The sequence below is a fragment of the Dermacentor albipictus genome, chromosome 3 (assembly GCF_038994185.2).
Source record: "Dermacentor albipictus isolate Rhodes 1998 colony chromosome 3, USDA_Dalb.pri_finalv2, whole genome shotgun sequence".
Classification (NCBI taxonomy): Eukaryota; Metazoa; Arthropoda; class Arachnida; order Ixodida; family Ixodidae; genus Dermacentor; species Dermacentor albipictus.
The window spans coordinates 70,280,615-70,307,173 of NC_091823.1; the positions used below are offsets into that span (position 1 = coordinate 70,280,615).

Sequence of the window (26,559 nt, forward strand, 5' to 3'; positions counted from 1 at the left end):
TGTAAAGGATGTGACGTCGGCGCGAACGTGTAAAATATGCTGTCTTTACAGGAATGACTCCGCCATCTAGGAGCGGTGAAGCGAAGTACTGCATAATGACACTAACGAGTGCCGACAGTGAGCGCGTCGGTAGTCTCAACGCAGCTGAGGCTCCAACGTGGCGTAGCCTGGTGTAGGCGGCGTAGGCCTTCTGCTGTGGTGACGAGGTAGTTTCGGCACGTGGTTTGTCTTTCGCGTCCGACTAGCCTGTGACGCCTCGTCGCCTACGGAGTGTAGCTTCGATATGCACCAGCAGTGTTTACACGCCGGGTACTGCTCTTCGCTTGCGAATGACACCAACTATGAAAACTGCTACAGTAAGCAGCGCAGAAAGGCAACGACGTTGACGGGCGAGTATCGCTTTGGTCCGGCGAGAGTCATGCCAGCGCGAAGCAGAGCTCCTTCGAGCATTTGCGGCGCACGCTGCGAGCTCGGTCACTCGCATACCTGAAGCTAAGCGCGTCTGTACAGAGCGCGTCGTGACTCAACTGGCTGCCCAAGACACTGCGGAGGCAGACCAAATTCTCGTACCTTCGCCGCAAGTGGTGTGCCTTTCGCTGCAGTGGATCGTAAGTTAACGAAACAAACATGCAACAGCTTCTGCGGAGACACATTTCCCTTTTGTGTTATAAGGACTCCTACGAAAGAGGGATCAACCATATTTGTATTTGTTTTTTGCGATAAGGGTTAAAGAAGTGGTGCTTATATTGCGAAACATCTTGCGTGATATGTATGCACGCTCAGTTCCATCTTCCAGTATTTGTTTCCTGAAGCCAATGTCTCAGTCAGTCCGTGCTTTTTCATAGTGAAAGCCTAACAGCAACGCATCCGCCGCAAGGCATGGTTCATTTTACATCTCGTTATTTCACCGTTTGTCGCTGAAGCCGCTACTATTATTCCTTGTTGCATAGTTGCCTGCTGCGTTTCGGGCGCTTTGTCAACTGTATATGCTGGCATGTAAACAATATAGCTTCTTATTTTCGTCATTGCAAAGTGTCTGTGCCATCATATTACATTCGCTGCGTCTGGCTTTCCTGGCTGCTTCCTCAGCTGTGAAGGTAAGGTAAGAGAAAGTGAAAATAAGAGAAAAAACAAAGAAATAGCTGCAAGTAATGTTTTCCCGGCTTGAGTAAGTGCAACTTTCCTGATTTAATTTTCTGTTATTTATAAGTACGGGCTTGGTTGGTAACCTTAGTAACTGCACTCGACTGCACCAACGGTGATTGCAAACAGTACCGTCCACTACATTTGCTCGCGATTTCATTGCGAATTCGAAGCACGTGCAAGTGTTAAATGACGTTGCTACGCACACTACGCATGCCAATAGCACTCTGCGAATGAAAAACACAATACCACAATTAACAATTACGTGCTCTGGCTTCAGATGAGACGGCGTCTTCTTTCTATTGTACATCGTATTCCGCCGGCTTTCTCTATGACGCGAAAAAAAAAATTAATCTCGAAGCTAGTAAGAAGTAAAACACTGTTCAATCGGACATTTCTGACAATGGTCCACAACTTCTCGAGTAGAAGTTTTTTTTTTTGTAATTTACAGACTTGCGAAGTCGAATAAATTAAATTATGCAATCAAGCACAAGGCGAAAATTGCTTTTGTCCAAACTGGGTAGTAGCGTGCGTTTAGGGGCTTTCTCCTATAGCGCACTCGAATTTTTCTAAACGTTTAAAGAATTAGCTGGGGACAGCCTGTGTAAATCAAACTTTCAATGTCTTTTTAAGCAACATAATGTGGTGCAGCGATCCGTAACGTAACAACGTAACGTAACGTATCGTTTTTTCATTTTCTTGTGGTTGTGTCGTTGCTGTGTTAGATTATATTCCTTAGCCAGCACCAACTAGCCAAACAACATGTCCTCCCTGTTCATTCCTTCCAAGGCCCACACTTCAAACCGATTCACACCCTCAAGTGTCCTTAAGAGTCTTTAAAGGTGAAAATGAATCTAAGACTCGCTCTCTTACACCCGTAAAGATATGGGTGTGAGTTCAGACATAAAACGCTGTGAGCTGTTTACAGTTCAACAACGCGCGCGCTGGCGATACATCTCCACACATTCGTAAACGAAACTGCTCACCTTCGAAGGCAGTATGGAGTGGAGCAGCTCCTCCGTTCGCTTCTTGTCTTCGTCCAGCTTGGACTGGAGCATGCGCAGTCTGTTGGTGGCCTCGTCCAGCTTCTCGATGAGCTCACGCTCCCCGCGGTGGTGGTGCGAGCGCAGGAACAGCTCCCTGGCCGGGTCGTGTATGGCCAGGTCGCTGAAGAACAGCCCGATGCGCCGCATGTCGTCGATGTCCTTGACGCGCGGCGAACACAGAAACAAGATGCTGTGCGTCTCTTCGACCGACACCATCTGGCCCTTGAGTCGGAGAACCTTGGGGCTCGAGTTGACCGTGTCGTCGTCATCCGGGCAGTTGGCTGACAGAGGCTTGATCACGCCTTCTTTTGTTTGCACAACGAACACCTGCACAGAAGTGGTGTTTGCTTTGCTGCCTATATAAATGTTTCTCAAGCGCCCATGATGGGTTCCATTATCGCGCTTAAATGTTCACAGAGAAAGTCACCGCGTTTTGTATCCATGTCACAAATAATACTGGCGTTGTTTAATTTGCGTTGCCTCTTCTTTCTACAATAATCCACATTATTTGTTTTTTTTTTGTCTGCGTTTAAGAAAGGTCTGTTTTAAGTGCTCTCAAGAACAGTACAATGATAGGCGCCAATATATGGAGCAATCGTCAATATTATAGCACATGTACACACACTTATTCTGATTTAGTCATATTATAAACATTGGACGGTATAATGTTACGATTCTATTTAAATGATGTTGCTTTTCGTGCTTCATCAGGGATCTGAGTGGCACTCCACCCACGCTATCACAGGGACTGGCCAGCCGTTATACAGTATTCTACATCTATGCGCGTCTCTCGACTGTTGCTATCGTATCCCCAATCTTTCCTTGAAGCGACAGCTATGACAAGTGCTCTCCCGCTGCGATGCAAACAACGTTATTGTGTCCCTTCTGGATGGGCTAAGCATTCACAAAGGCCTGTAAATTTGCCACTGAGATAGGTGAAACACCTTCGCGTGACAGTTGCATGTTCTGACCTGCTTCTGTGCACCATACGACGACCATCGTGCTCGTCTATACGTACTGCGTTGGATGACGCGGACTCAAAATCATTCTCGGTGACAAATATCCTCGTACCATGGCCAATTGTGTCTCTAACTCAGAAAGCGACATGTGCGTTGTTGCGGTTTCTGAAGTCGGCAGCCTTCAGTGGCCGCCTGTAGTCTCCAGGTGCATCGGGGGATAAAATAATCGCAATGTTCTCCTTCCTTCTCGTCGTTTTTCTATCACTTAGACCCTTCCACCTTGCGTAGGGTAGCAAACTGGACGTGGTCGTGCTTGACCTCCTTGCCTTAGCTTCCGATTTTATCTCTCACTCTCTCTTCAAGCACTCTAGATCGATGCTGCGCGGAATACCGATCCCTATTTTATTTGTCCATGCCGCGCGCACTCCTTTCTTCTTCTGGGTCGTGAACAAAGACTGCCTTGCGATATTGAAACACATAGTTTTCGTGTCGGCTTTCTTCCTTTGTGCAAGGAAAGGGCAGTTTTGTAACGTTCTGACATTTGAGCTAGCTACGAATTCCTTGATCACATAGCTTACCAACAGCAACGTCCTCGTCGTTTGCCCCGAGGAAGTGAGCGAGCGTGGCTTGCGACAAAGAGATATGCACCAGGTCTCCGTTATGTGCAGCACCTTCAAAACTATATTAACAACAACAGCAAAAGATAACTTTATAGCGACTACTGCCACCGGCGGGTACTAACTACGGTCAAGTAATCCTTACGCTCCTTGCACCTGCCGTCCTGTGTCCACTTGCCCGCACTCTTTTCGAGCCAACTGCCTCGCTCTCTTTTTTGCAGACCTCCCATAAACGTGGGGGCAGAAATCGAAGACGGAGAACACTGTACTCGAGAAGATAAACAACGTACCGAAAGAATATAAATCTCCTTTCGTTACCTAACTCGAAACAAAGAGAACCAAGTATTTTTCGCAGAAACGTGCTCCCATTCCTAAGACGTAACTAAGCCAAGCGGGCATTGTTGGAAAATCGGTCCCACATAGCCGAAGGGCTTCTCGCAAAGAAGGTTTCGCCGAAGATACAGATACAGAAAGAAGTGAAAGCAAGGAATATTGAAAACGCTGCAATCGGAAAAGTCGATGGAGGGGCTATCTGTGCGGAGAAATTCCGGAGAACAAGCGGGGACGTAATGACCGCCCGGCCATGCAGGCAATGTTTATTTTATGTATCTGCCCAGTCTATTTCTTCTTTCTTGTCCTATTCAAGTCCGATCAATGCAGTGGACCGGTGACTAAGAAAAGCAAAGCGAGAAGTGCTGAGCAGCAACGAAAGATTGGACGTGCCTAAGGAATGGTATGGAAAAGAAGCAGAACGTGAGATAAGGGGCAGCACATTGCCGTAGGCCTGTGCACTATTGCTCGGAAAATGTCCATGGAGAAAAATACAAGAACGGCGGCAAAAGCAGGGGCACGCAAGAACAACTTTCTCAGACTGAAGGCAACAATGGGGGATTCGGTAAGAGTGTTGTAGCAGGGTCACGCAGGATTGAGACCGAGGGTCGACCAGGAGGAGATCAGAGACAAAATCGTCACCGGGTTGAAAAACGAACCGTGCGGTGTGGGAATTACCTCGCCATGCGAGTGGCGCAGTGCAGATGCACGCGAAAGCCGCCAAGGCGATAAAAAAAAAAGAGACCCAATTAGCAGGCGGTGCTTCCTCGCAGTGAAGCATGCGTGCGACCGAAATGCCGAGACGCTGTGCATCGGCATCCGCGTAGCTTGCCCGCAGTACGCGGTCTGGGAGCAACTGCTCTTCGCTGGGGAAACCCAACCGTGGTTGTTAGGAACGCGCTTCCGTTGGTCTCTTTTACTAAACGTCGCGACAGGTGATGTGAAATGGCACAGTTTATTGGAAGTGTAGCAAAACGTCTAGGATATTGGCACCACCTGCTGTCGTGGTTAGGAACATTGGGGCTTTGCATCCGGTGGTGGAGGTGACGCAAACGATGGAAGCAGCACACACTACCCTATAAGCATCACACTCCCTGCGATTCGACTGCCGTTTCATGTAAGATAAGGAGTTCAAGGTATGGGTCATTGATCTCCCGTCTGGCGCAGTTATTTATCAGCGACCTCTTCACGTAGGGCACCGTCGACACGGCTTTCACGTGAGGGCAACTATTCGCATTGTGACGCGTTGGCAAAACTGTTGACATACTACGTTATGAAAGCGTTCTCTTTTACAGTGTTATACATTGTCAAAATCTTTGTTGTTACTTTTGCGAACTTATGGCACAGAGGTGGACTATTCGGAATTCTGACATTTAAATACCAGTGTCTTCCCTGTCCTATTGTCGTTTCTTAGCCTAGTATTTCCTGCTTCCTCCTAATCGTGGGAAATGCGTCAAACATCACTGGTGCGATTGGTGAATGCGAGCGCGATTTCCTGATGGTCACACTCCTATCCCCTCTCCGTCAGTTTTGCCGTTTGCGCAGCAGCTGTTAAAATGCTTATTGCGTTTTTCTTTAAAAGACATTTCGATGCAAAGAAGCACCTGCAGTAACTTCTTCATTTGCCCTGGCCTACTGTGCTATCCTCACGTGATGAATGAGTGCCAGCTACTGGTGGGGATACCCATCGTTCAATGGATTATGGAGGTAGGCGAAAATGTCAACATTATTGCCTATAACAAGTGAATAATATGGTATACTCACATGCCATTTTCGCTATGAAGGATACTCGGAGAACAGGGGATGAAAGTTTTTTTTTTCGTTAGGTGATTTTCATTTTTCGCAGTTTCTCGCAGTTTTTCGCAGTGTCATTGTTCTAATGTTGCTCACGAAACAGCAGCAACATTTTGCTTCCTTGCGGCCTACTACTCAGCTAACTTCTGGCAACTGAAGGTTCTTGCAATACTTGAAGTTGTTGACATCCTTCGCTTTTTGAAACATTACATTATTGTCCCGCTCTCAAGCCGTGTTTGTCCATCTACGCACACTGCTTACATACCTATATGCAACGCAATAAACATAACGCATAACAGTGTTGCTTTTGAATAATATCTGTACTCGATAGGCACGCATTCTGCTGTTGCTTAGATTCGTTGACATTTGCTTGACGGCATTGAAGGTATTGCGCACCAGTTTTATAGTATTTCTCTGTCTTCTCGTGCTTACATGACATGCTAGAAGCTGGAGCCAGAAGGCTTGAAGGTTCGGTCCACCGAATTAGGATGTTATTAGGGTCGTCCTCAGAATTCACACTACCTCAAGCTCCCTAATCTCTCATCCAGAAACAACAGAAACGGAGGGACTTGAACGCAAGGGCACATAGCGCACGAGCACTGACCTGATTGCAATAGCTGCGTATGGATTCGAAGGTGCACTCGATAACGGGCCGCGTTATGTCGAAGATGTCGTCGAACTTGAGGCGGCGACCCTGCGCTCTACTTTCCTTCCAACGATGCCCGACGAGCCGCAGTAATCCTTTGCCCGCCTGTAGGATGCCGAAGTCGCGTCGGAACAGCACGTGGAACGGGAACGCTGCGCACATGGTCTTCACGCCCATCCGCAGGTCTTCTGGCCGGCTGCTCAGGGTGTCGGCGGCGTGGCTGCGAAGAAACGAGAACGGGCGCATGCTCGTGGTTCCAGAATTAAGCACGTGGTAATCCGGTTGAAAAGAATACAAGAAAAGTATGTGCAACTGTCGGCTATTTGTTCGCATGAAAATCGAAACACGCCGTTACAGCGTCTGGTTACCAACATGAAATTTAACAGGCTGTACAGGTCAATACGTGATGAGCTTGCACTCCACTGTTTACAGACAGCAAGGGGGGTCTCTGCGTATCATAGTGCTCCTGGGAAGGACAATTTATTCGCGATGAAAACTTTAAAATGCCCTTCTGTGTAGTCTAATGCTGCCTGCCTTCCCATCTATCGACAGTTATTAAACAACAGATCATATGTGCTTACTCGTGTACTGTGTAAGTACTAGTTACGTTACTCAAAATTAAAGCTTCATGCTGCTGGAGAGGTGATACATGGTGATACGGGCTTCATAGCTGCGACCTTGTGTCCTCTCGCATAACATACAGCAGTTAGAAGAATGCAATATAAGCATTTGTTCAGCTCTTGCTGCTATTAAAGGCAGCCCAACAGCGCATATGACCAGCGAGAAAGCGTCTGACCATAATAAATGCACCATGAGTCTCTCCGCAAACAAACTGTTGCCTATGACCCCCAGTGAATGCCCTAGCTGTACACTTAGAAACTGTAACGTAACCATTATATTATTGCTTAGAAAATTAAGTAAATGTAGCAATGTGGGACTGATGTTATAGCCTCCTTTCTGATGTAAAAACAAGAACTAGAAAATGAGTATGAGTAAGAAAATGAGTAAAGGAGTATGTGCATTCGCGGTCAGAGAAACGGCAATGCATAAAAGAAGAAAACGCGCCTGCCCCCACGACATGACGTTAAAACTAACCTCAGCAAAAATTAGAAAAAAAAATTCAAAAGAGAGGGTGCTTGGAAGCAATCTAAGCTTTCATGTTTTTTTCTGTGTAGCGCAGTGGTTCACGCTCGAGTTGCTATGTTATTTGCTTGATGACGTCATTAGAATAGGAGTGTGCGAATAGTGATTCTTGAGATCTAATTCAATACGAATCGAATAGTACCAGAAGTGAATCGAATCGAATATCGCAAAGTTTTCTAATAATGAACAGCCGTTATCACAATTGATGTAAGACGATGTTCACATCCTAGTATTCTTAAAGTAAGCAAGTTTCTGTCATTACATAGTACGTTATGAAGCATTGTTCATTAAATGTACAAATGGAACATTACGAGCAAACAGGTATTTTTTTGGCACGCACAGGCCTCTTCAGAGAGTGCGAATCATCGCTGTATAGCTTGTGACATGTGACTACCCAAGCGACGTAGCCTCTTCCACTACGCAAGTTCTCGTGTTTTATGAAAAGTATTCGCATTTAAGAATAGTGATTATTCGATTCGAAGACCCAATCACATTGAACACTATTAGATTCGTTATTTGGAGGTATCCGATATTCGCACACTTCTGCATGACAATCATTGTGAACTCAAAGAACTACTAATTCTGCCCTTTCCAAGTGGAATAATTTTTGACGCAGGTGAAATAGTATATACAAGCCAATTTATATTGGCCGCCAGACGGTGACCTATCCTAAGACGCTATTAATATTCAAAATATTTCCCGAAGCCTTGGCTCCATACACTTGCCCGCGATGCGGTAGCGCAGCAGACCTAGAACAGAGGCTCTGGCGGTGCTCCGCTTTATGCAGGGACAAGGGCAACACCAAAGAACCTTGGGACGTGGCTCTCAGTAGCCCCGAACTAGAAGGGCAGACATGGACAGTCCATCGGGCCCGTGATGCGGCCGAGAGGTTAGGCCTTGCGGTCCCGTCGTGGGAGCGGCCCGCGTCGAGCTGGGAATCTAGCGCGACCTGAAGGATCTGAATAAAGTTTTTCATACCATACGATACAGCAAACAATAAATAGAGGGATATTTATGTAGAGCATGAAAATGTCTGCCGACGAATTAGCTAATAATAGTGGCAGGAAATGATTGTTTTTACAATAATTCGGTTTTTTTTTGCAGTACTCGAATTTGAGCATAACGTTAAAGGGACACTAAAGTGAAAAATGATTTCTTCATGAGTAAATTATCGTTCTACAACACCAAAAACACCGCTGTTACAACGATAAAACTTTTGGTAAGCCAGAAAGAGCGCAAGAACGAAATACTGGTGGCGACACCTACTTAAGTTCCCGCACCTGGGTACTGTGACGTCTTGGATTTCGATGGCATCTTCTAGGGTCTACTAATTACATATAGCGGTACAGATTGACTACATTGTGTTCAAAAGGAACAAAATAATAAACATGGCAAGTTTCGGGAACCTTTATTCAGCCAATGCGGCCCAAATACGAAAAAATACTTTGGAATCCCCGATGTCAGGCTGACGTACCGGCGCAGGGGTTTCGGCGCGAAATTCAAATACTGATACTTGGACCTTCATTTTCTCATCTAATAATCATACTATTTTTTTGAAATGACTGCCTGTAGGGTTCTCAAACAATGCTTCATTAGTCCAAACTGATTTATCGTTTCGCGTTAGTGTCCCTTCAAGATTTCCATGGCGTTTGTTTATCTAGTGCTTGGAGAAACTGCAACGTAGGCTTTTCGTTCATAGTTTTTAATGCGGCGTTTGCTTGAATGTTCAATTTATTGCCAGGTATGCACAATACAAATCTGCTTTCGGACTTTAATTAAGTAATGCTTCACTTTTCTAACTTGATTTTATTTCAAGGAGACCCTCAGTGACTTCTAGTAAAAGAAATAGCGTCATTTTTTTTCTCTCAGTTGCCCACGCTTCACAGTGAAAGATGATGCACAGCCGGGTACCTCGGAAGCAAGCAGCTCTTGCCTTCCTTGTTCGTCTCAGTCACTTCGAGGGTCACGTGGGCCCTCTCTCCGAACTCCGAGACAACAGAGATGTTGGCGCGCACCTCAGTGTTGAAGAATTCCTTGCCGACCACCTTGACGATTCCCAGCACGATTGGGTGCAGGCCTGCACGAAACGCAGAGGGACAAACACCTTATAAAAAATAAAGAGAAATAATGTTGCAGAACAGATTACCAACCGCTTTGATGTGCTGTTCTTCTTTGTTTTTCATCTCTGTTTAGTGTCATGAGAACCTCTCCGCGTTAATTACTATTCTCGATAATTGCTGTGAAGGGAGCTCTCTCAACAAGCACTTTTGCTCACAGTGAGAATAGAATAAAGAGGGACGTAACAACGTAGTGCTTACTGACGACTGGCAGTTTATGGCTAATGAACCACACATAAACAATAAGCTTGCAGCTGTGAGTGAACGCTCGTGTCGTGTTGTCCTTTCCTTAGTTTGTGTATGTTTCGCTCGCGCTGAAAGTAAAGATGCAATTGTACTGAGACACCCAGTTAGCTACGGTATTTCGACATGAGCAGAAATCATTCGTGCTTGTGAAATGTTATGCGCATACTCCGCATTACGCATAATTTGTATAGATTTTTCAACTGTGTATCAAATTATCAGTAGGCTTGTAGCGTGCATGCAGTGTGCTTCTTTGAACAGTAGAAATTACGAAAGCTTTTCATAGTTTATATTTTTTTCCTTTCCCATTGTTCTCGCGTTTAGTGTGTGTGCTTAGCTGCGATAGTGGGTTCGCAGGGTCTTCATTTGCAAAACGTTTCATATTATCGCAGTTAGTAAACGGTAACAACAACCACTGCTTGCTCCTTTGTCTTCACGCATCTGCCTCAGAAACTCTTACAGCCTAAACATAGACAAGCACGGCAAGATGAACAAGCAACAAGTTATCGTTGTCCGCATTTATCACAGCACCACTGCGCGCCGTCCTGCGCATGACGTGAAATGTTGTCAATCCCAATTCACACTGTTGCTAACTCAGGTGACAATCAGACGTCATTGCTTCCACTACTGTTTGTGCAGAGATAACTAGTAGAAATATTTTAAGAGGGATTGAAGGCGAGCTCCTTGGTACGTATTTACGGTAGAAAACAACGCCAAGGACATGGACAGAAAGAATAAGACAGGATCCGTGCTCGTTCTGTCTTGTTCCTTCTGTCCGTATTCTTAGTGCTGTTTTCTACCGTCGTAGAAATTCTTGAGCCCTAAATAGCCTGGAACAAAAAAACGACTGGAGGAAAAAGTAAAAAAAAAGAAGAGAAACATTTAGTGATCCCTGCCATCTTGAGAGAGAGTATGTAGTGGTCCGCATAAAAACACCGATTATTTCCCAGACTGCAGCTTACGTTTTAAATGCACGTGGGAAAAATTAATTTCCCGTTCTTAACTTCTATCGTTTGCTGTTGTCCACGGAAATGCAAATTTAAGTTCTGTCATCAAGGTCAACGAACTGCCCAGCCCTGCTCCAAATAATCAAGGCTTTTGCGGCCTGGCAGAATGTTGCGTTTGTACGTTTAAGCTCAAATAAGTGGTACCAAAAGAAAGAATAATCCCGACGTTACGCTTTGAACCAGTGTCCTCACTATTCAGTTTGTCTCTGGCAGCAAATGGCATAGATCCTATGAAATACAAAGACCGCGACAAGCACACAAAGGCACTGCACTACTCTACAATTGCATGACGCGATATCTACAGTATGCTGCCTGCTTTCTTGGAGCGCCAACTAAGTCCCATGTATGCTGTGTCTAAGAAATTACCGGAAGTCTAGTCGATCTACCGAAAAAAGATAGCGTATGCATGCACATTATTGTTAATACATAGCCTCTTGCTCATCGACTTATGCGGTTGCCTTAAGCTTTTTGATATACACTGTCCCCAGCAATTTCACTTTTTCAGCTATTGTCACAACCACGTAATGCCCTTTAAATGATTTAAATTTTGGTGGAATGAAACGGTTGTGTCCCAGACGTCGCATCGTCTAAATAGCATTTTAAAGGTGTGAACCGATCGATACGCCAATAAATGGTAAGAATAAATAATGAGTTCTAGCTTCCTGACGGTAAAAGTGTGTCCTGTTCATGCTTACGTCCTTTTTCTGTCTGTAAATGGTAAGACAGAAGAAGGGGGAAAGACAGGAAGCTTAACCACAACGGAAAATCCGGTTTGCTATTTACACTGTCACGATCATCGTAGACTATCACAGCCCAACGACTACCAATTCTGGCTACAGCCGCTTGTGCAAGTCTGTTGACATTAAAAACTGGAACAGCACCTTCGTGGTTCTCAGCGGCGATATCTGTGAGGTCGGTATTCTAAAAGAATTTCTTCTGACAACGGTTTTTTGGTTAAAGCGCGCTATAGCAATCGTGTGTGATCGTCTCTGTAATTTGTAGCGAAGACAGTCACAAAGAGCGTGTTGGAGGGTCCCTTCGCTACCAGAGCCACACGAGTCGTTGTCTGTCCACCCGATTTGGAAAGCAAAAGACGTCATAAAAGCCAGTCCTAGCCCTTTTCGACAAAGCGTGGTGGCCTAGAGTCAGCCTAGTCCAGCTGGGTGGGATGCGAAGGCGGAGAGAAAAATCCGGGTGATGCTGCCGGTTCCTTTGAAAACTTGGGGTGTTCAAATGGAGAACTTCATATCTCGTGTGAGCATTCGAAGATTCCGAGCGGCATCTGTCCTTGATATTGGAATCGACTCCTTTTTTCCTGCCTTGAAGAGCCAGCCAAGCAATCTTCTCGGCGTGTTCTTTACCTATACCAGCGCAGTCACTTGGAAGCCACTGAAATTACACGTGGTGTCCTTTCTCGGCCAAACTATTGATCAGTTCTCTAATCTCGGACACCAGTTCATGTAGTCCATGCTACATAGCTGAAAGCAAAGATTGCAGTGCTGCCTTTGAGACATTGAATATTGGCCATCTTCGAGGTTGTTTTTGGCCGACGAGATGAAGTGTAGCGTGAGTAGTTGCAAGTTGAGCAGCCATCAGTGCCGTAGGGTGGCACGTCTCAAAACTCTTGGTGATGGCTCTCTCCTAGAAAACCACGGCTCCGGAAGAACGCTGGAGAGTTTTTGATCCGTCAGTGTACATAGTACGTGGTCGGTGTACCCCTCGCGCAAACGATGGAGATACAGTTGTTTAAGAGCAGGAGATGACCGCTCAAGTTTTCTTCTGATCTCTGGCACGGTCAGGTGCATTGTAGGTCACACCAAACACCATAAAAGAACTATCTTGCAGTAAAACTGTAACTCGGTCGAGATGGTTCACACCTGGACAAAAAAGCAGCGCGACTGAGACATGAACAAGAAGACATACACAAAGCTATTTCACAAGGGATGTGATCCAGCTTTGTATTTCCTCTTGTCCTTGTCTCAGTTGTGACGCCTTTTTAACCATAGAACCTTAGTTGCGGAGCTGAATCCTGATGGCTGTTGTTAATGAAGGCTGGTGTAATATTCATAAATGGTATCACACAATGATGCCTGCGGTCTGTCTGACGGTAGTGTTGCAAGATTGTGAGAACGGGCTCGGGCAAAGTTCCCATTGCGCATTCTGCGCCCCTGGGCAGTCTTCTGTGATTCAAAGTAGACGTTACAGTCTATACATTCATTTCTCAAACATAGAAATTACGATTACGTGACGTGCAGAATAGTGGAACTCATCCACCACTTGAGAGAAAAAGGCCATGATATCACTTTTTAATGGATACGAGGCTATTGCGGTATCATAGGAAATGATCACGCAGATAAGGCAGCTCGAAAATCAAACCAAGAAGACCGCTGCGTCCACATTCCTCTCTCAAGGGCAGACGCTGCGAGACAGCATCACGTTCTAGCACGCACACTCTCGTTAGCTGAGTGGAACACTGTACATACAAGGTGTACCAGACTACAAAAACTTGGGGTGTTCAAATGGAAAACGTCATACTTCGTGTGAGCATTCGAAGCTACCGAATGGCATCTGTCCTTGATATTGGAATCGACTCCCTTTTTTCTGCCTTGAAGAGCCAGCCGAGAAACCTTATCGACGTGTTCTTTACCTATGCCGTCGCAGTGACCTGGAAGCCACTGAAATTATACGTGGTGTCCTTTCTCGGCCAAAGTATTGATTAATTCTCTAATCTCGGACACCAGTTCTTGTAGTCCATGCCACACAGTTGAAAGCAAAGATTGCAGTGCTGCCTTCGAGATATTGAATTGCAATGAATGCATTGTAAATGAAGGCTGGTGTAATATTCATAAATGGTATCACACAATGATGCCTGCGGCTTCTATAACGGTAGTGTTTCAAGATTGTGAGAACGGGCTCGGGCAAAGTTCCCATTGCGCACTCCGCGCACCTGGCAAGTCTTCTGCGATTCAAGGTAGACGTTACAATCTATACAGTCATTTCTCCGACATGGAATTTACGATTACGAATTGCAATGCCCTTTGCTACAACTCAAACCGACAGCCGGACTGCACCGACACGAAACGTCTCTTCTGTGTCGGTTGTTGTTGGCAGTTGCCTTCAAGAAAGCTTATCCTGCACTCATTGGAATGCCTGACAGCCCTGCATGTGATGACTGCGGCTGCGAGAACACTGAACACTTATTGTGCCAATGTTCTGAGTTTGAAGCACAAAAACAATCTATCAGCAACGCATTCAGGGAACTAGATGATCACCTCTCACAATACTAGAACACCGGCCCCACCAATCATCGGCTCAGAAGGTACTAAAGGCACTTTTATGCTATCTGAGAACGTCTGCCTTTTGCGAGCGCCTTTGAATCTGTAGGGCTGTTCGTGCACGTCTCTCTGCCCCATCTCTCTCTTTCTCTTCCCTCTTTCTCTCCCTTCTTTCTATTTCCCTTCTCCCTTCCCCCAAGCAAGGGTACCCAACCGGACTCTTGACTTGTTAACATACGTGCCTCCCTTTTATCTCTTTCTCTCTCCTCTCTCTCTCTCTCTCTTTGTGCAACTCCACAGAAACGTGTGTTTGTATCGGTTGGACCCGGTGATTGGAATAGTCGCCGCTGCAGACGCGCATTTTTCCAAGGCAGGACAAACATTTGAGAGCCCATGCTTGATTAGCCTCTAGAGCGCGAAGATTGATTCTGCAAGTGTTGGTCAGTGCGGGCAAACTGTATCTCAAAAAGCCAAGGAAAAGTAGGCTGTACAATTCCAACATTGCATGCACTGGCAGTCGCTAAACTTTTCTGCCCAGAAACCTGAAAAGCTTGAAAATTGCTGTCAGTCATTGCTTCAAGTGGGTCACGTGTGAGTTTCATGAGATATGCATATCAATGGTTGGGCCAAGAAATATGTAAGTGCTCGCATAAGAAAAGATCTGACCGTTTATATCGATGGCGTAGGGTACCAACAGTTAGCGAGTGAATGCAACCAGTGCACATTTCTGTGATGAAATTTTGAGACCTTGGTTGCGTATATTTACACCAGAGTCACGTCGTTCCTTAGAGTGCGAAATTTATGCGGCTTGGGCATACGGCCAAGCAAATAGGGAAGATATTTCTGTATATAGTATGCTTCAAAGAGCTGGCATGTTTCGGCGCCAGCAAACACCTGCTTTATTTCCAGCACCTGCAGATCTCCTCTGAGGTTACGTAACGTGCCGCGTAACCTGTAGTGTTACAGAAATCTATATAAAGGAAGAAAGAAATGACTGACGCACGCAAGCACCATTTAATACAACCAATCACTAATAAATAAACAAAAGTACACACTCATTTGTAATAGTGCCTTTGCCTGCCTTGGTTATAGCTAGTTTCGCACCACGGAACAATAAATTAATGAATATTTAAAGAAGTTAACTTTCAACGAAGAAGTATATTTGATTAAAATGTTCACGAAGAATAGTCCTGCACTTCACTAAAGTGCTACAGATAAGTCACAGGCTATCGCGGTAAGTGCAGACTCTCACACGATGCTCTGCTCTCGGAACGGTTATGAAGAGCTAGCATGATAGATTATCCAAGGGAAAAAACAAAACAAAAAACAAGCGGGAGCAAACATCGAAAATGGGATCATGTTGCTTCCCTTTTTTATCAGCTTTCCCTTCATTATTCGTTCTCATCTGCCTTAAGACTGACTATGTTTTTGAGATCAAGTTGGACGCCTTCATTTTCGAAACTCGCGCTGGCTCCGTTAGGGTAGATTGCAACGCAACATGACTCTGTATCAGCCAAGCTCTTTTACCCTGCCGTGAACGGAATGCAGCTCGGTTCTGGCCCTTGATAAAGCAACAGGACGACGGCAGTGCGTTGTTACGCCTGCTACTTCAAGCGCCATTTGTGCAAAGGGCCACGTGCGCTGAAACACGTAAGCTGTTTGGAAGAATCTTATCTGTTGATACCCCTATAAGTTCTTTTGTTTGCCTTTTTCTTTTGTTCTTCTACTCAAATGAGAAGGTTATAGGGCAGGGGAAAAATAGTAACAACAGACCAAGCGTGTGCCTGATAGTGCAGTTACTGTGGCTGCTTTTAGCTCTAAATAGCGCGTGCCTCTACCATGTGTTACAGATCCATACTCGGTCAATACAGCTTCGACTAGGGCTAGTTGGTATAACATCGTTCTGCTTGCTGGCGGTCATGCTCAAGAATGACTTGGGAGATCACGTTAGGACACCTTCTGTGGCGCTAGGAGAAGCAGCTTTTAAATTCATAGACAGATGTTAGATCAAGCCATACTTGTCATTGTCAAATCAGATTTGCGTAGACTGGCTTCTTTTTCATGTTTCATCTGGTTTTCTTTTTTATTTACAGTCGCCCTTCCTGTATATATTTGACGTGCACTAGCGAATAATAAACAGTTGAAAGTTTGCGCACATGTGTGTCTGTCTCTTTTTTTGTCCTTCGTATAAGCAGTATAGTGCAGCAAGCAGGATGAGAACCATACTCGGTGATTGCTGAACAAGACCGAATAGAGATGGAGCCATTTCAACTGGCTGTTTTATACATTCTAGTATGTTTAGGACAAAAGTAAAAAAAAAACTAATAATATTCAGGTAAACTTTGCACAATGTGGCTTTGATGGTTACTCTACAGTTATTTTGTCACTAGAATAAGTTTGGCTATAACGATAACATTATTTGTACTGTAGTAACATGAGTAGAAAAAAAGATCTCGCAGTTGTGAAACTTCGGGTTTTAGCGCAGATTGAAACGCATTGAGGGTATTCGAACTAATCTAAATATTAAAAATAAATTGCTCCACTCTGCATCGGTATTGCAGATAGATTGGTGCCGTACCGGTTGAACTCACTAGTTAGACTACCTCTGCCAGGCGTGTCAAGAGAGAATGTTTACCGTAGATCAAGTAATTGCCCATGCGTGCCACTGTATGTAGGTCGCGACATATGCTACAGAATTCGAATGATGTTCATGCATAGAGACAGAGAGAATAAACTTTACTGAATGAGTTTTCTACGAGGGGAGGGGCCCTCTTATGAGCTCCTGTGGCTTTGGCCACCAAGCGTCGCCGTCCATAAGCTGTCGCTGGTCATCCAAGATGGAGCAGAGCGGAATGGCATCCCACTGGGATGAGGTAAGGCTTGCGTTAGGGGGTATCGCGGGGTTCCATCGGCATTCCCATACAGTGTGGTATAGGGTGGCGTAATTGGCACAGGATGCACGTTCTTTGGTGTATTGTTTGCCGTAGAAGTGGTGAAGCAGATTTAGCTGCCGATAAGTGTTCGTCTATAGTTGCCACCAGAATAGCTCCTCCTCTCTGGTGAGCTTCTCGTGCTTTTGGAGAGGGAGGGGGGAGGTTTTGGCTAAGTCACTGAAATTCTGTCGTGCAAGAAGTTTTGCAAAGTGGTTGATCAAGGGGATCAATAAATCTTTTTTCAGCTTTTCTTTTTGTGTTTCTCTAAATTTTTTAGGTGCAGCTTAGTGTTTATAATATTCACCACTGACGCCATGTAAGCAAGGTAAACCATTTAGCTCACTTTATTAACTGTAATGCTATTTAGGCCCAAATTGTAGAAGGCAAGCAAGGGTGGGCCCTAGTCTTTCGGCCACCAGCTAAAAATAGGCACATGGGGAATATAGTGCAGAAGGTAAAAGCAGTAAGGGCAGGCAGTGAAGGGTATAGGCTGGATAACTGTAGGAAAATGGCGATAGAATGGACATGTCGAGTGCCAAAGAACACGCCGCTGGAATGTGTTCCCCTTCACGGCAAGCTGATACCTACAACAACGCCGATATAGAAGGGGTGCCATCTAAATGTCTACTATTCACTAAGCGTGGAGTGTGACCTAATTGTGAAAGCACGATGCATCAATCACGCAGTGTTTATCGCACGTCAGGGACTGGTTGGTGCACCTGAAACAGCACGCAGGAGAAGGAAACGCGTACCTTTCCTGTCGCTGTAGTAATGAAGGAGTATCTGTCCGCTGGGACCGGGTGTGACGCGGAACGAGGGCGCACGCATTCCCGGGTAAGTAGACGCCAAGTGGTCGTGCAGGTTGTCCAGGTTCGTCAGGAAGTCGGCCATGTTGGAGCCCAGAACGCGCAGGATGTGGTCGTAGCCGTGCTGCTGGCAGAAGTATAGAAAATGCTCTCCGAAGGCTTCTAGGCACGTGTCCAAATCCAGGCCTGCAATGTGACAGTGACGTGCAGCAGTTGTCATGGTTCAAAAACGAACTGCAGTAGCAACAATAAAATGTGACAACCGAAACCCAGCATATAAGACGCAACCTTGGCTGTTTTTCTAATTTGGACTCATGGAGTCTAAATTAGTTAGCCAGCCGTCTATTTCTATGAAAGGTTACCTAGTATTGATGGCCCGAGCTATCTCGATGTAAGAAGTTTCTTTGTCCCTGACTTGTTTCATGAAACTTGCATGCATCTCTTGTAGTCCCTATTATTTTCGTCTGTACAAAAGAGTGAGATTTGGGTTGCCGGCTGGGTTTGCGAAGTAATAGATATCACTTCGCAGGGATCAGTTTCGAACGCTTGTATGTAACTTTAGGGAATACGTCTAAAGGCAGCAAATTTGAATACATGTTAAATACGTGTGATTCAAACCGTTTAGAAGAGCTTGAGCGCGTTGACCCCTTCACTTCACTTTCTGAAAAAAAAAGAAATATGGCATGGACCCGACTAGAAAGTGGCCTGGAGCATAAGCTCATTGAGCACTTTGACAAACACCTATGCTTTCCTCATAGGAATGGCCAACAGCCCCACGTGCGACACATGTAACATCGACGAGACGCTCGCACACATTATCTGTGTCTGCCCGCGATACAGTGCTGAGAGACAAGTGATGTGCAGAGTACTGGACCAGTTGGACAATCGTCCACTTTCAGAACTAAAAGCTTTAGGCCAATGCTCCGAAAGAACATCTGCGTTGAAGGCCCTACTCGCGCTATTAAGGTTCTTGCGGTCTGCGGGGCTTCACGACAGACTCTAAGAATGCCACCCCCTACCGCTCTGTAGTGTACGCGCTTTGTTCTTGCTTGTCTCCCTTTCTTTATATCTCCCCGTTCCACTCGGTTTCTCTTTTTATCCCTCTTAACCCTTCCCCCTGTGCAGGGTAGCCTACCGGAACTACATCTGGTTAACCTCCCTGCCTTTCTCTGCATTATTTTCTCTTCCTCTCTCTCATGACCATTACTGACAGCGCAAAATAACACAATCAATCACACTTGCCTCGGACAACACAGAACAGTTCCGCTTACCAAGCACCTCGCAGGCTGCAGCCACCAGCTTGAGGGTCATGTCGTCCGTGTACACTTTGTGCATGAGGAACGAGGCACCGTGCATACTGATCCCCGACTTTTCCCTGCGTATTGGGATGAAGTGTAGCGCTATACTGGGCAAGGGCACCGGATGGAACGACAAACACACAGTGCCTTTCTTCAACAGCGCTCCAAGGTGACCAACGTGTGATGCAGCAAAGGAAGCCTCACCTAAGAGGATGGTGCAAGTTTAGCATGTAGTCATATAAATGCACTTATTCTAATGTAGTATATTATGTACAAATAGGCCAGGCAGTTACAGAAGCCTTCTAGAGAGTGGCTGTTTATAGGTTACCTGTGACTTGAAGAGCATAAAGTGACTAATTTCATCATGAGGCAGTACAGACAGTCTGTGCCTATGCTGTTCTTGTCTGTTGGTTTATCTTATGTCTCAACAAAATTTTACCTACTCTATGAAAACTCTTACTAGGCTTACATCAAGAACAGTGCCAGCTCACTGCGAACTCATAAAGGTCTGCCGATACTTCAAACGGAATTTTCGAATGATGCTGAGGTCTTCATGGAGACCACTTCCGTGTGCGGATGTTTGCATGAAGACTGTTGAAAACTCTGAAAAAGCACTCCCTTGACGTGTGATGTTCCTCCGTACTCTACTATGATTTATTGCAACGTGTAATAATTGACGGCGTTTCATACTTGGCAAACCATTTTAAGGCCCTCTTTTACATTTTAACAAGGCATATTTGCTGTCTACCAAGTTTTAGCCTGACAACGCTCCTTATCTGATCGGCTCTTGAAAGTCACCTTCCAGGTGTGCGCAGTTGTGTATCCTAGGCAAACACGCAAACAGGCATGGATGAGCTATTAACAGCTAATGCTGAGAAGTGAAGATGCGATATCGAGCTTGATAAACAGGACCTCTAATATTCGCGAAAAATGACATCAGTAGCAGCTATTTGTGTCGCCGTAAGGAATCGCAGCTTCGGCCCTTGGCGGCATGACCAGACACCTTTAGTACTTCGTCCGCTGTTAGGATATAAAACAGCTGACTTGAGAGACCATGTTTTATTATCAACGGCACTTGCACTCCCAGTAATAAAACTGAGCTTTGTATCCGTCTTGACGCGTGTGCTTAAAGACACTGTCTCCTCAAGTATTTGACACGATTATAAACGAAGGCTAAGATAATAGAGCCTTTCACACAGATCCTAAATACCATACAATAAGAAAAGATCACGCGTACTTTGCTAAATTCAAAATAATATTAAGCAGCATACACTGAAGTGAATATGGTGTCAATATCAACCAATATTTCTGGCTGTAATGCAAAATTAAACGCTCCTCGAGGCACAGCTGTGCCATAAAGAAAATTGTATTTCTATACTTGTTCAGGCGTTCCTTTCTATTCTCAAAGCGCGTACAGAATTATGGCGGTTATTTTCGCTGGAATCGGTGTGTTCGACAGCACACAGTCTGTGGGTGCTTTGAAGAGTAATGGCATGTAGGCATGTTGGTCGCAAACGCAGAAATGATTGAGCAGAGGGACTTACAGAAGCAGCTTCCACGTGTCCGCTCCGAACTTCTTCGTCACGAGGTCTTCCAAGGCGCAGTGAATAAACCCGTACTGCAAGGGAAAAAGGGCGAGAAAATGTTTGGTTAGTCCCCACATGGATTTAGTTAACCAGTACAGGCAGGTTAAGCGGATCGCTAACGTGATATATAGCTCTTCTCGGTTCTCACTCTACAGGAAAGTGGCTATGCTGAATTTCAGACACTATAGTCGCTCCTGCAAAACTCAGCGTGCAATGTAATCCGGCCTCTTTCAGTGTTGCATGACGTGTTCCAGGAAAATTGCGTGGTAGGACGTCATGGAAGACGTGTAACTACAAGGCGCTGGTAGGTGTTGTTATGAAATACAAAGTAACACACGAATTCATGAAGAGGGCTTCACGAAAGCAAAACAATAGGGCGCCTAGCTTTGCCTAATAACAAGCACGTAGTACAGCCACACGCCTGGTACAGCTACGATATAACGCTTAAAGGTTTAGCAACTGCGACATTAGCATATATATTGCGATTTACTCAAGATTCACATAACAGTAAAGGATTTATGCGCGTGATTCTTTTGCTCATTACTAAGAAGGCTGGAACGCAGTGCCGACAAAAAATTATTCAAACTCAAATAATCGGCACAACCACGGCACTCCAGGAGCCAGCAACGACAGCTGCCCAGGCGTCAGGACGACCGTAACTGCAACTTTAGCAGCAGTTCAGGCACCACCGCCACCAGCGTTGGCAGCGGATGCATATCAGAGACGGGAAAGCAATATCCAGGCTCGTTTCGCGGTGGAGCTCTCTTCTTACTCGTGTCCACATAACCGCAGCGCAGATTTGGGTGGCTAAAGCGCGGCGACATTTTATTTTTTTATATTCTTTTTTAGGATATCCGAAGTGTTTCCGGATGAACGGGGTTGACGCTCGGGGTTCGCGGAATTCTAGCCCGGGCCAACTTTCGCGTATATATGGCAGCAATTGCAGAACGTCGAGTGGAGCAAGCAGTTATGGATTGCGATAAAAAAATGACTCATCGGCAAAAAATAAAATAAATGTCGCGCCATGTAGAGGCAGGGAAACCTCAACGCACTTTGAGGCTATTTACGGAGTGGCGGCGGCGGCAGTTTCTTTAACTTATCGCTTCGTACACTCTGCGGTTCGGGTCTCGTCTTGTCTACAGTGGCCGGCAGGGTTCGCCGATGGCGGCGCTGATGGATGAAGATAGATGCGCGCCAGAGTGGCCTTACTATATGCCGTCGCTGTGATTCAAGGGCAGCCTTGATCGTTTGACCGGACCATGATGAATCACTTCTTCGTCGCCAGCTGTTGTGTTTCTTGGTGACTCGAGAATTGTTGGTTTCTTATTTGCGCGTGAGATTTCTAGGTCACATCGTGAAATTCGAGACACCAACGAAGTTCCTCGTCTGCGCTCGGGGCCACCTAATTGTGTCGCGTCATCGTGTTTCTTTCAAGTCAATTTGGAGATTCAATTCAGTTTGATCGCACCACAATGCACTGCTTCTTCGCCATGGACTCATTTGTTGCTTGATGACTTTAGTTGCTCTTGGCTGCTTAGTTTTGTGCACAAAGTTTTTAGGTCAATTATTGAAATTCGAGGCACCACTAAACCTCCACGTGTTCCCCCGGAGACGCTTGTGTCTTGTCATCACGTTATTTTTCTAGCCCAAATTTTTAGTGTGCTCACTGCAGCACGGAAATCTCGCAGCAGATTTGGAGAAATGGAGACATATTTATTTAGACGGAGATCATTGTGAAACATATAAATATATAATTACCCAAGTTATGAGATACTTGTGAATAAGTATAATACATGGCGCCACTAAATAAGACAAGGAGACATCGAAAATAAATCTTTATGAATGTGCAAGTTCTGAAACAAAAGCTAAGTTTACTCTTCAAGTAAGGAACACGTACACCGATTAGAACGCAGCTGCGCTAACCTTGTCAAATTTATTAGGCAGATCAAATCATGTAGCTACTACTTAACATTTGAAGCGACTTTTTTTCACTCTACGAAGAGAATTTGGAGGCCTATTGTGATCATTGAGCAAAAACTTTATAATAATTATTAAAGTCTCACAGCAAAAAAATAATAATAATAAATAAAGTATGTATACCAGCGACCGCAAACAGCAGGACCATGCACCGAGATTAATCATGAAAAAAAGTTCCGAATGCGAAATTGTGTCTCACAACAAAATTTAGTCTTCATAAGTTTCTGTTTCTTTCAGCATTGCAACGAATCTAACGCTATAAACCAATGCTGAACTTTCACACCCGAGAAAGAGAAAGAAATAAGCGTAAAGAACGGGAGTTTCACGAGAGGATATCTCGGAATGACTATTCTGTACTGGAGAAAGTGAAAAGAGGCACGAAATATGAAAGAAAAATAGCAATGCTACTTGGACATGGATCCACAGACAGAAAGTTTTGATTATTCCGGTGGGTGGGTTAGGGCTGGGGTTCAACCAGATTTCCGAACCCCACCCATTATACAGGCTGCCCCAGCCAACTGTAACCACAGTTTAAATATATGTGAGGGCCATGTAGCAGGACAGAACCGATATAATGTTGTTCGCGGTCGCTTGCAGATACTCAAATTATTTTTTTCATTCCGCCTAATTTGATCATTAGTCATAATTTATTATCCGCCTGCTCAAATATTATAGTTAGATGAAAAGTGTCAATGAGAAAATTGTATAGCGACAGGAAAAACTTCCGATACAGCTTTATATTGCTCTGTACGAGCTACATAAGAGTGTTTTTTCGAGCGTGAAAGCAGCCTGCAAATGCACGCAATATTGCCGCGCGACTGGCCACTGAAGCCACTTGTTGTAACCCTGATTCCGATCGCATTGTTGAGCCTGATCGGAATCAGCGCAACGAATGCAACTGCAACTCGCTTCAATTTTTGTTTATGATGGTTGTCAAGTTGAGGGTGCGGCCATTACATGGGTGTGGCTCTTACACGAATTTATACGGGAATACTCTTTCTTCGTGTAATTGTCTTGTACTTTGCTATCAGTGACACTGCTTCACCCTTCTGACGAAACTGCAGCCTCTCTCTTCTTTTTTTTCTTTTTTTTATTACCATTATTTTTTTTAGTTTTTTACTGTGAGTTCGAGTATGAGCGCTGTTGGGCATGATGGCTATTTTCTGATTTAGAATGAATCCAGCTTGGCCTCATTTCAGTTACTGAGTGAATTATATATATTTAGGACCTGTGGATGCAAGTGGCGAAGTGGCGATGTTTCCATCTCTAACAAATGGTGTAAATTATTAGAAGTTTTTATTTTTATTTCACGAGTTCTTAGCATGGCCTACTGAAAAGAAAAGCGATACTGAGGCACGTATCATTCTCTTAGTTTCACACGCCATAGATAAAAGACACTATCGAAGGGGTCACTGGAGTCTGCAGGTTTTCTTTCAGGGTCAAAAAAGCACGCAATGGAATTTGAAATGAGGTAACACAAAGCAAAATATTCAATTTCTAGGCGTCAGCAACCCACACGATTAGAAAATATTGTTATGTGGCTACCACGTTCTAATAATAATATTGAAAAATTATAATAAACTTTGTCCTCCCCATATATATAGATATAGTGTCTTCGCATAGTGTTCACAGTGAAAATTTCTTTAAAATGTTGAAGCCTAAAAATAAAATCGGATGCGGTAGCAGCCGCTGGCGCTTCTAATGCGCTTCTCCTCCTATGTGAGGATTTGCAGAAATAAAGCGAAAGTATTAATTAAAAGCCACGCACGTTCGCGACAACAATGCTGCAGTAAGCATTTAGCCACAATAAAATTTTAAGTGAGAAGTTAGAGGCAACTAAAAGGAAACCTCAAGTGGTGTGGGTAACAGAACTCTGGTAATGACACTTAAGGAGGGGAGGGTTAGGCTACGGCATCGCCGGGTGGGAGAACTGCCCCCCACCCTCCCTAGAGAACTTCAGAAGGGCCTCGGGCTTCTCCAAAGTTGTGGATCAACTGTAAACGCCACCGCCGCGGTAGTTCAATTAATGATTGAATTTCTTCAACAGGTGCAGTAGTGTAATTGCGGTATAAAGCAGAAAAACTTGCATGTTTATGGAGATGCCTGTAATCGGCTTGCTCATGCCTTGTTCGGCAGGGTTTTCAATCACACTTAAATTACCTCTTCCCTAATCCTGATGAATCATGTGTACCGCTGAACACAACGCGCTTTCTTAGAAATTAAACCTTACAACTTTACGTGCCAAATGTTCTTATCAAATTGATGGTGGATTTATTTTATTCTTGTCTAGATTTTAGTACACGAACCTTGGCCGACGTTGGCGAAAGTGGAGAATGCAACACGCAATATAGAAGATATCACGAGCATCTGTCGATCTTTTTCAGAAGAAGAAGAAGAAACTTTAATAAAGAATAGTCCGGCAGTGCTTGCTGTGGTGGCCTCAGATGACGGCTCGAAGTCCTTGGACTCGAGCGGCATCTTCGGCTTGCCGGACGGCCCAGAGCTGGTCTGCCAGCTCTGAACTTCTGATAGCCGCCTCCCAGCGGCGGCGACGCCTACGGAGAAGGTCCCCGGCGGCTCCCGCATTCGGGGCGGCGTCGGTAAGAAGCGAGCTCGAGCCTTCTCCCACCCTGGCAACGGCCGCGATTATGGACGCGTCGCTAACGGAGCTGGTCTGATTGCCGTTGTTGCCGGCACACTCCCAGAGCATGTGTCGCAGCGTTGCTCTCTGTCCGCATGTTTTACACGCGTCTGTTGAATATAAACGCGGATAGCAGTGGTGTAAGATAGCGGGGCTAGGGTAGGTGTGTGTTTGGAGCAAGCGTAACGTTACGGCCTCGTTCCTGTTCAATTTGGCGTGCGGTGGCGGGAATGTGCGTCTTTCGAGTCTGTAGTGTTGGGTGAGGTCTCTGAACGTGGTTAGGCGATCGCCCCACGCCCAGTGTGCTTCTTGTTGTGTTTCTGTTGTAGTGTCCCGATCCGGCAGATCCGATGCCCCGCTCTCGGGGGCGGAGGCGGCCACATAATCAGCGACGGCTCGGCGTGTGAGACCTCGAGCCGTGGCGTGGGCCGCCGCGTTGCCCGCGAGCGGAACATCGGTATGTGCCGGGGTCCAGAGGAGGAAGACCGTAGAATTTTGGCGTTGCGAGGGCGATGACGAGTCGCCGTCGTCAGAAATTTGGAGTATGCGGGCCGCTTCCCGCGAGACACGACCGCGCGCGAAGCCGCGGATTGCCGCCTCGCCTGCGAGTCGCTGATCACGATCGCAGCGTTCGGCACCGCGACGAGTGCTAGAGCTATCGCGGCTTCTTCGGCCGCCTCCGTGTGTCCCGTGGTCACCGTGGTGCTCGCGAGGCACTTACCCGAGCGGTCTACAACCGCTATCGCGTGTGCGCTTCTCCCTCCTCCATATGGAGCCGCGTCTACGTATACCGCCTCGTTGCTGTTACCAAACTTCTTCTGTAGGTCGCTTGCTCGTTTGTTGCGTCTCCCGGTGTGGTGCGTAGGGTGCATGTTCTTGGGAAGCGGCGGGATGATCAGGCGGTCGCGAACAGAGGCGGGAACCGCCGTCTTCTCTCCATGCTGGGTGTGGTACGCGATGCTGAGCGACTCGAGGATGCATCGACCTGCCTTTGACCT

At 45.6% G+C, this 26,559-nt stretch overlaps 1 protein-coding gene across 20 annotated transcripts in view; it reads right to left on the bottom strand.

Moving 5' to 3' along the window:
* Positions 1-26,559, bottom strand: part of LOC135914317 (guanylate cyclase soluble subunit beta-1-like) — a 969,460-nt gene that overhangs the window by 25,069 nt on the left and 917,832 nt on the right. For all 20 annotated transcript variants that reach the window (XM_070535561.1, XM_070535560.1, XM_070535562.1 and 17 more), the window contains 6 exons: positions 20,902-20,975; positions 19,331-19,434; positions 18,006-18,245; positions 9,590-9,755; positions 6,494-6,755; positions 2,130-2,516 (listed from right to left, as the gene is read on the bottom strand). In XM_070535561.1, coding sequence (XP_070391662.1) covers positions 2,130-2,516; positions 6,494-6,755; positions 9,590-9,755; positions 18,006-18,245; positions 19,331-19,434; positions 20,902-20,975 — 1,233 coding nt within the window. The remainder of the gene's footprint in view (positions 1-2,129; positions 2,517-6,493; positions 6,756-9,589; positions 9,756-18,005; positions 18,246-19,330; positions 19,435-20,901; positions 20,976-26,559) is intronic.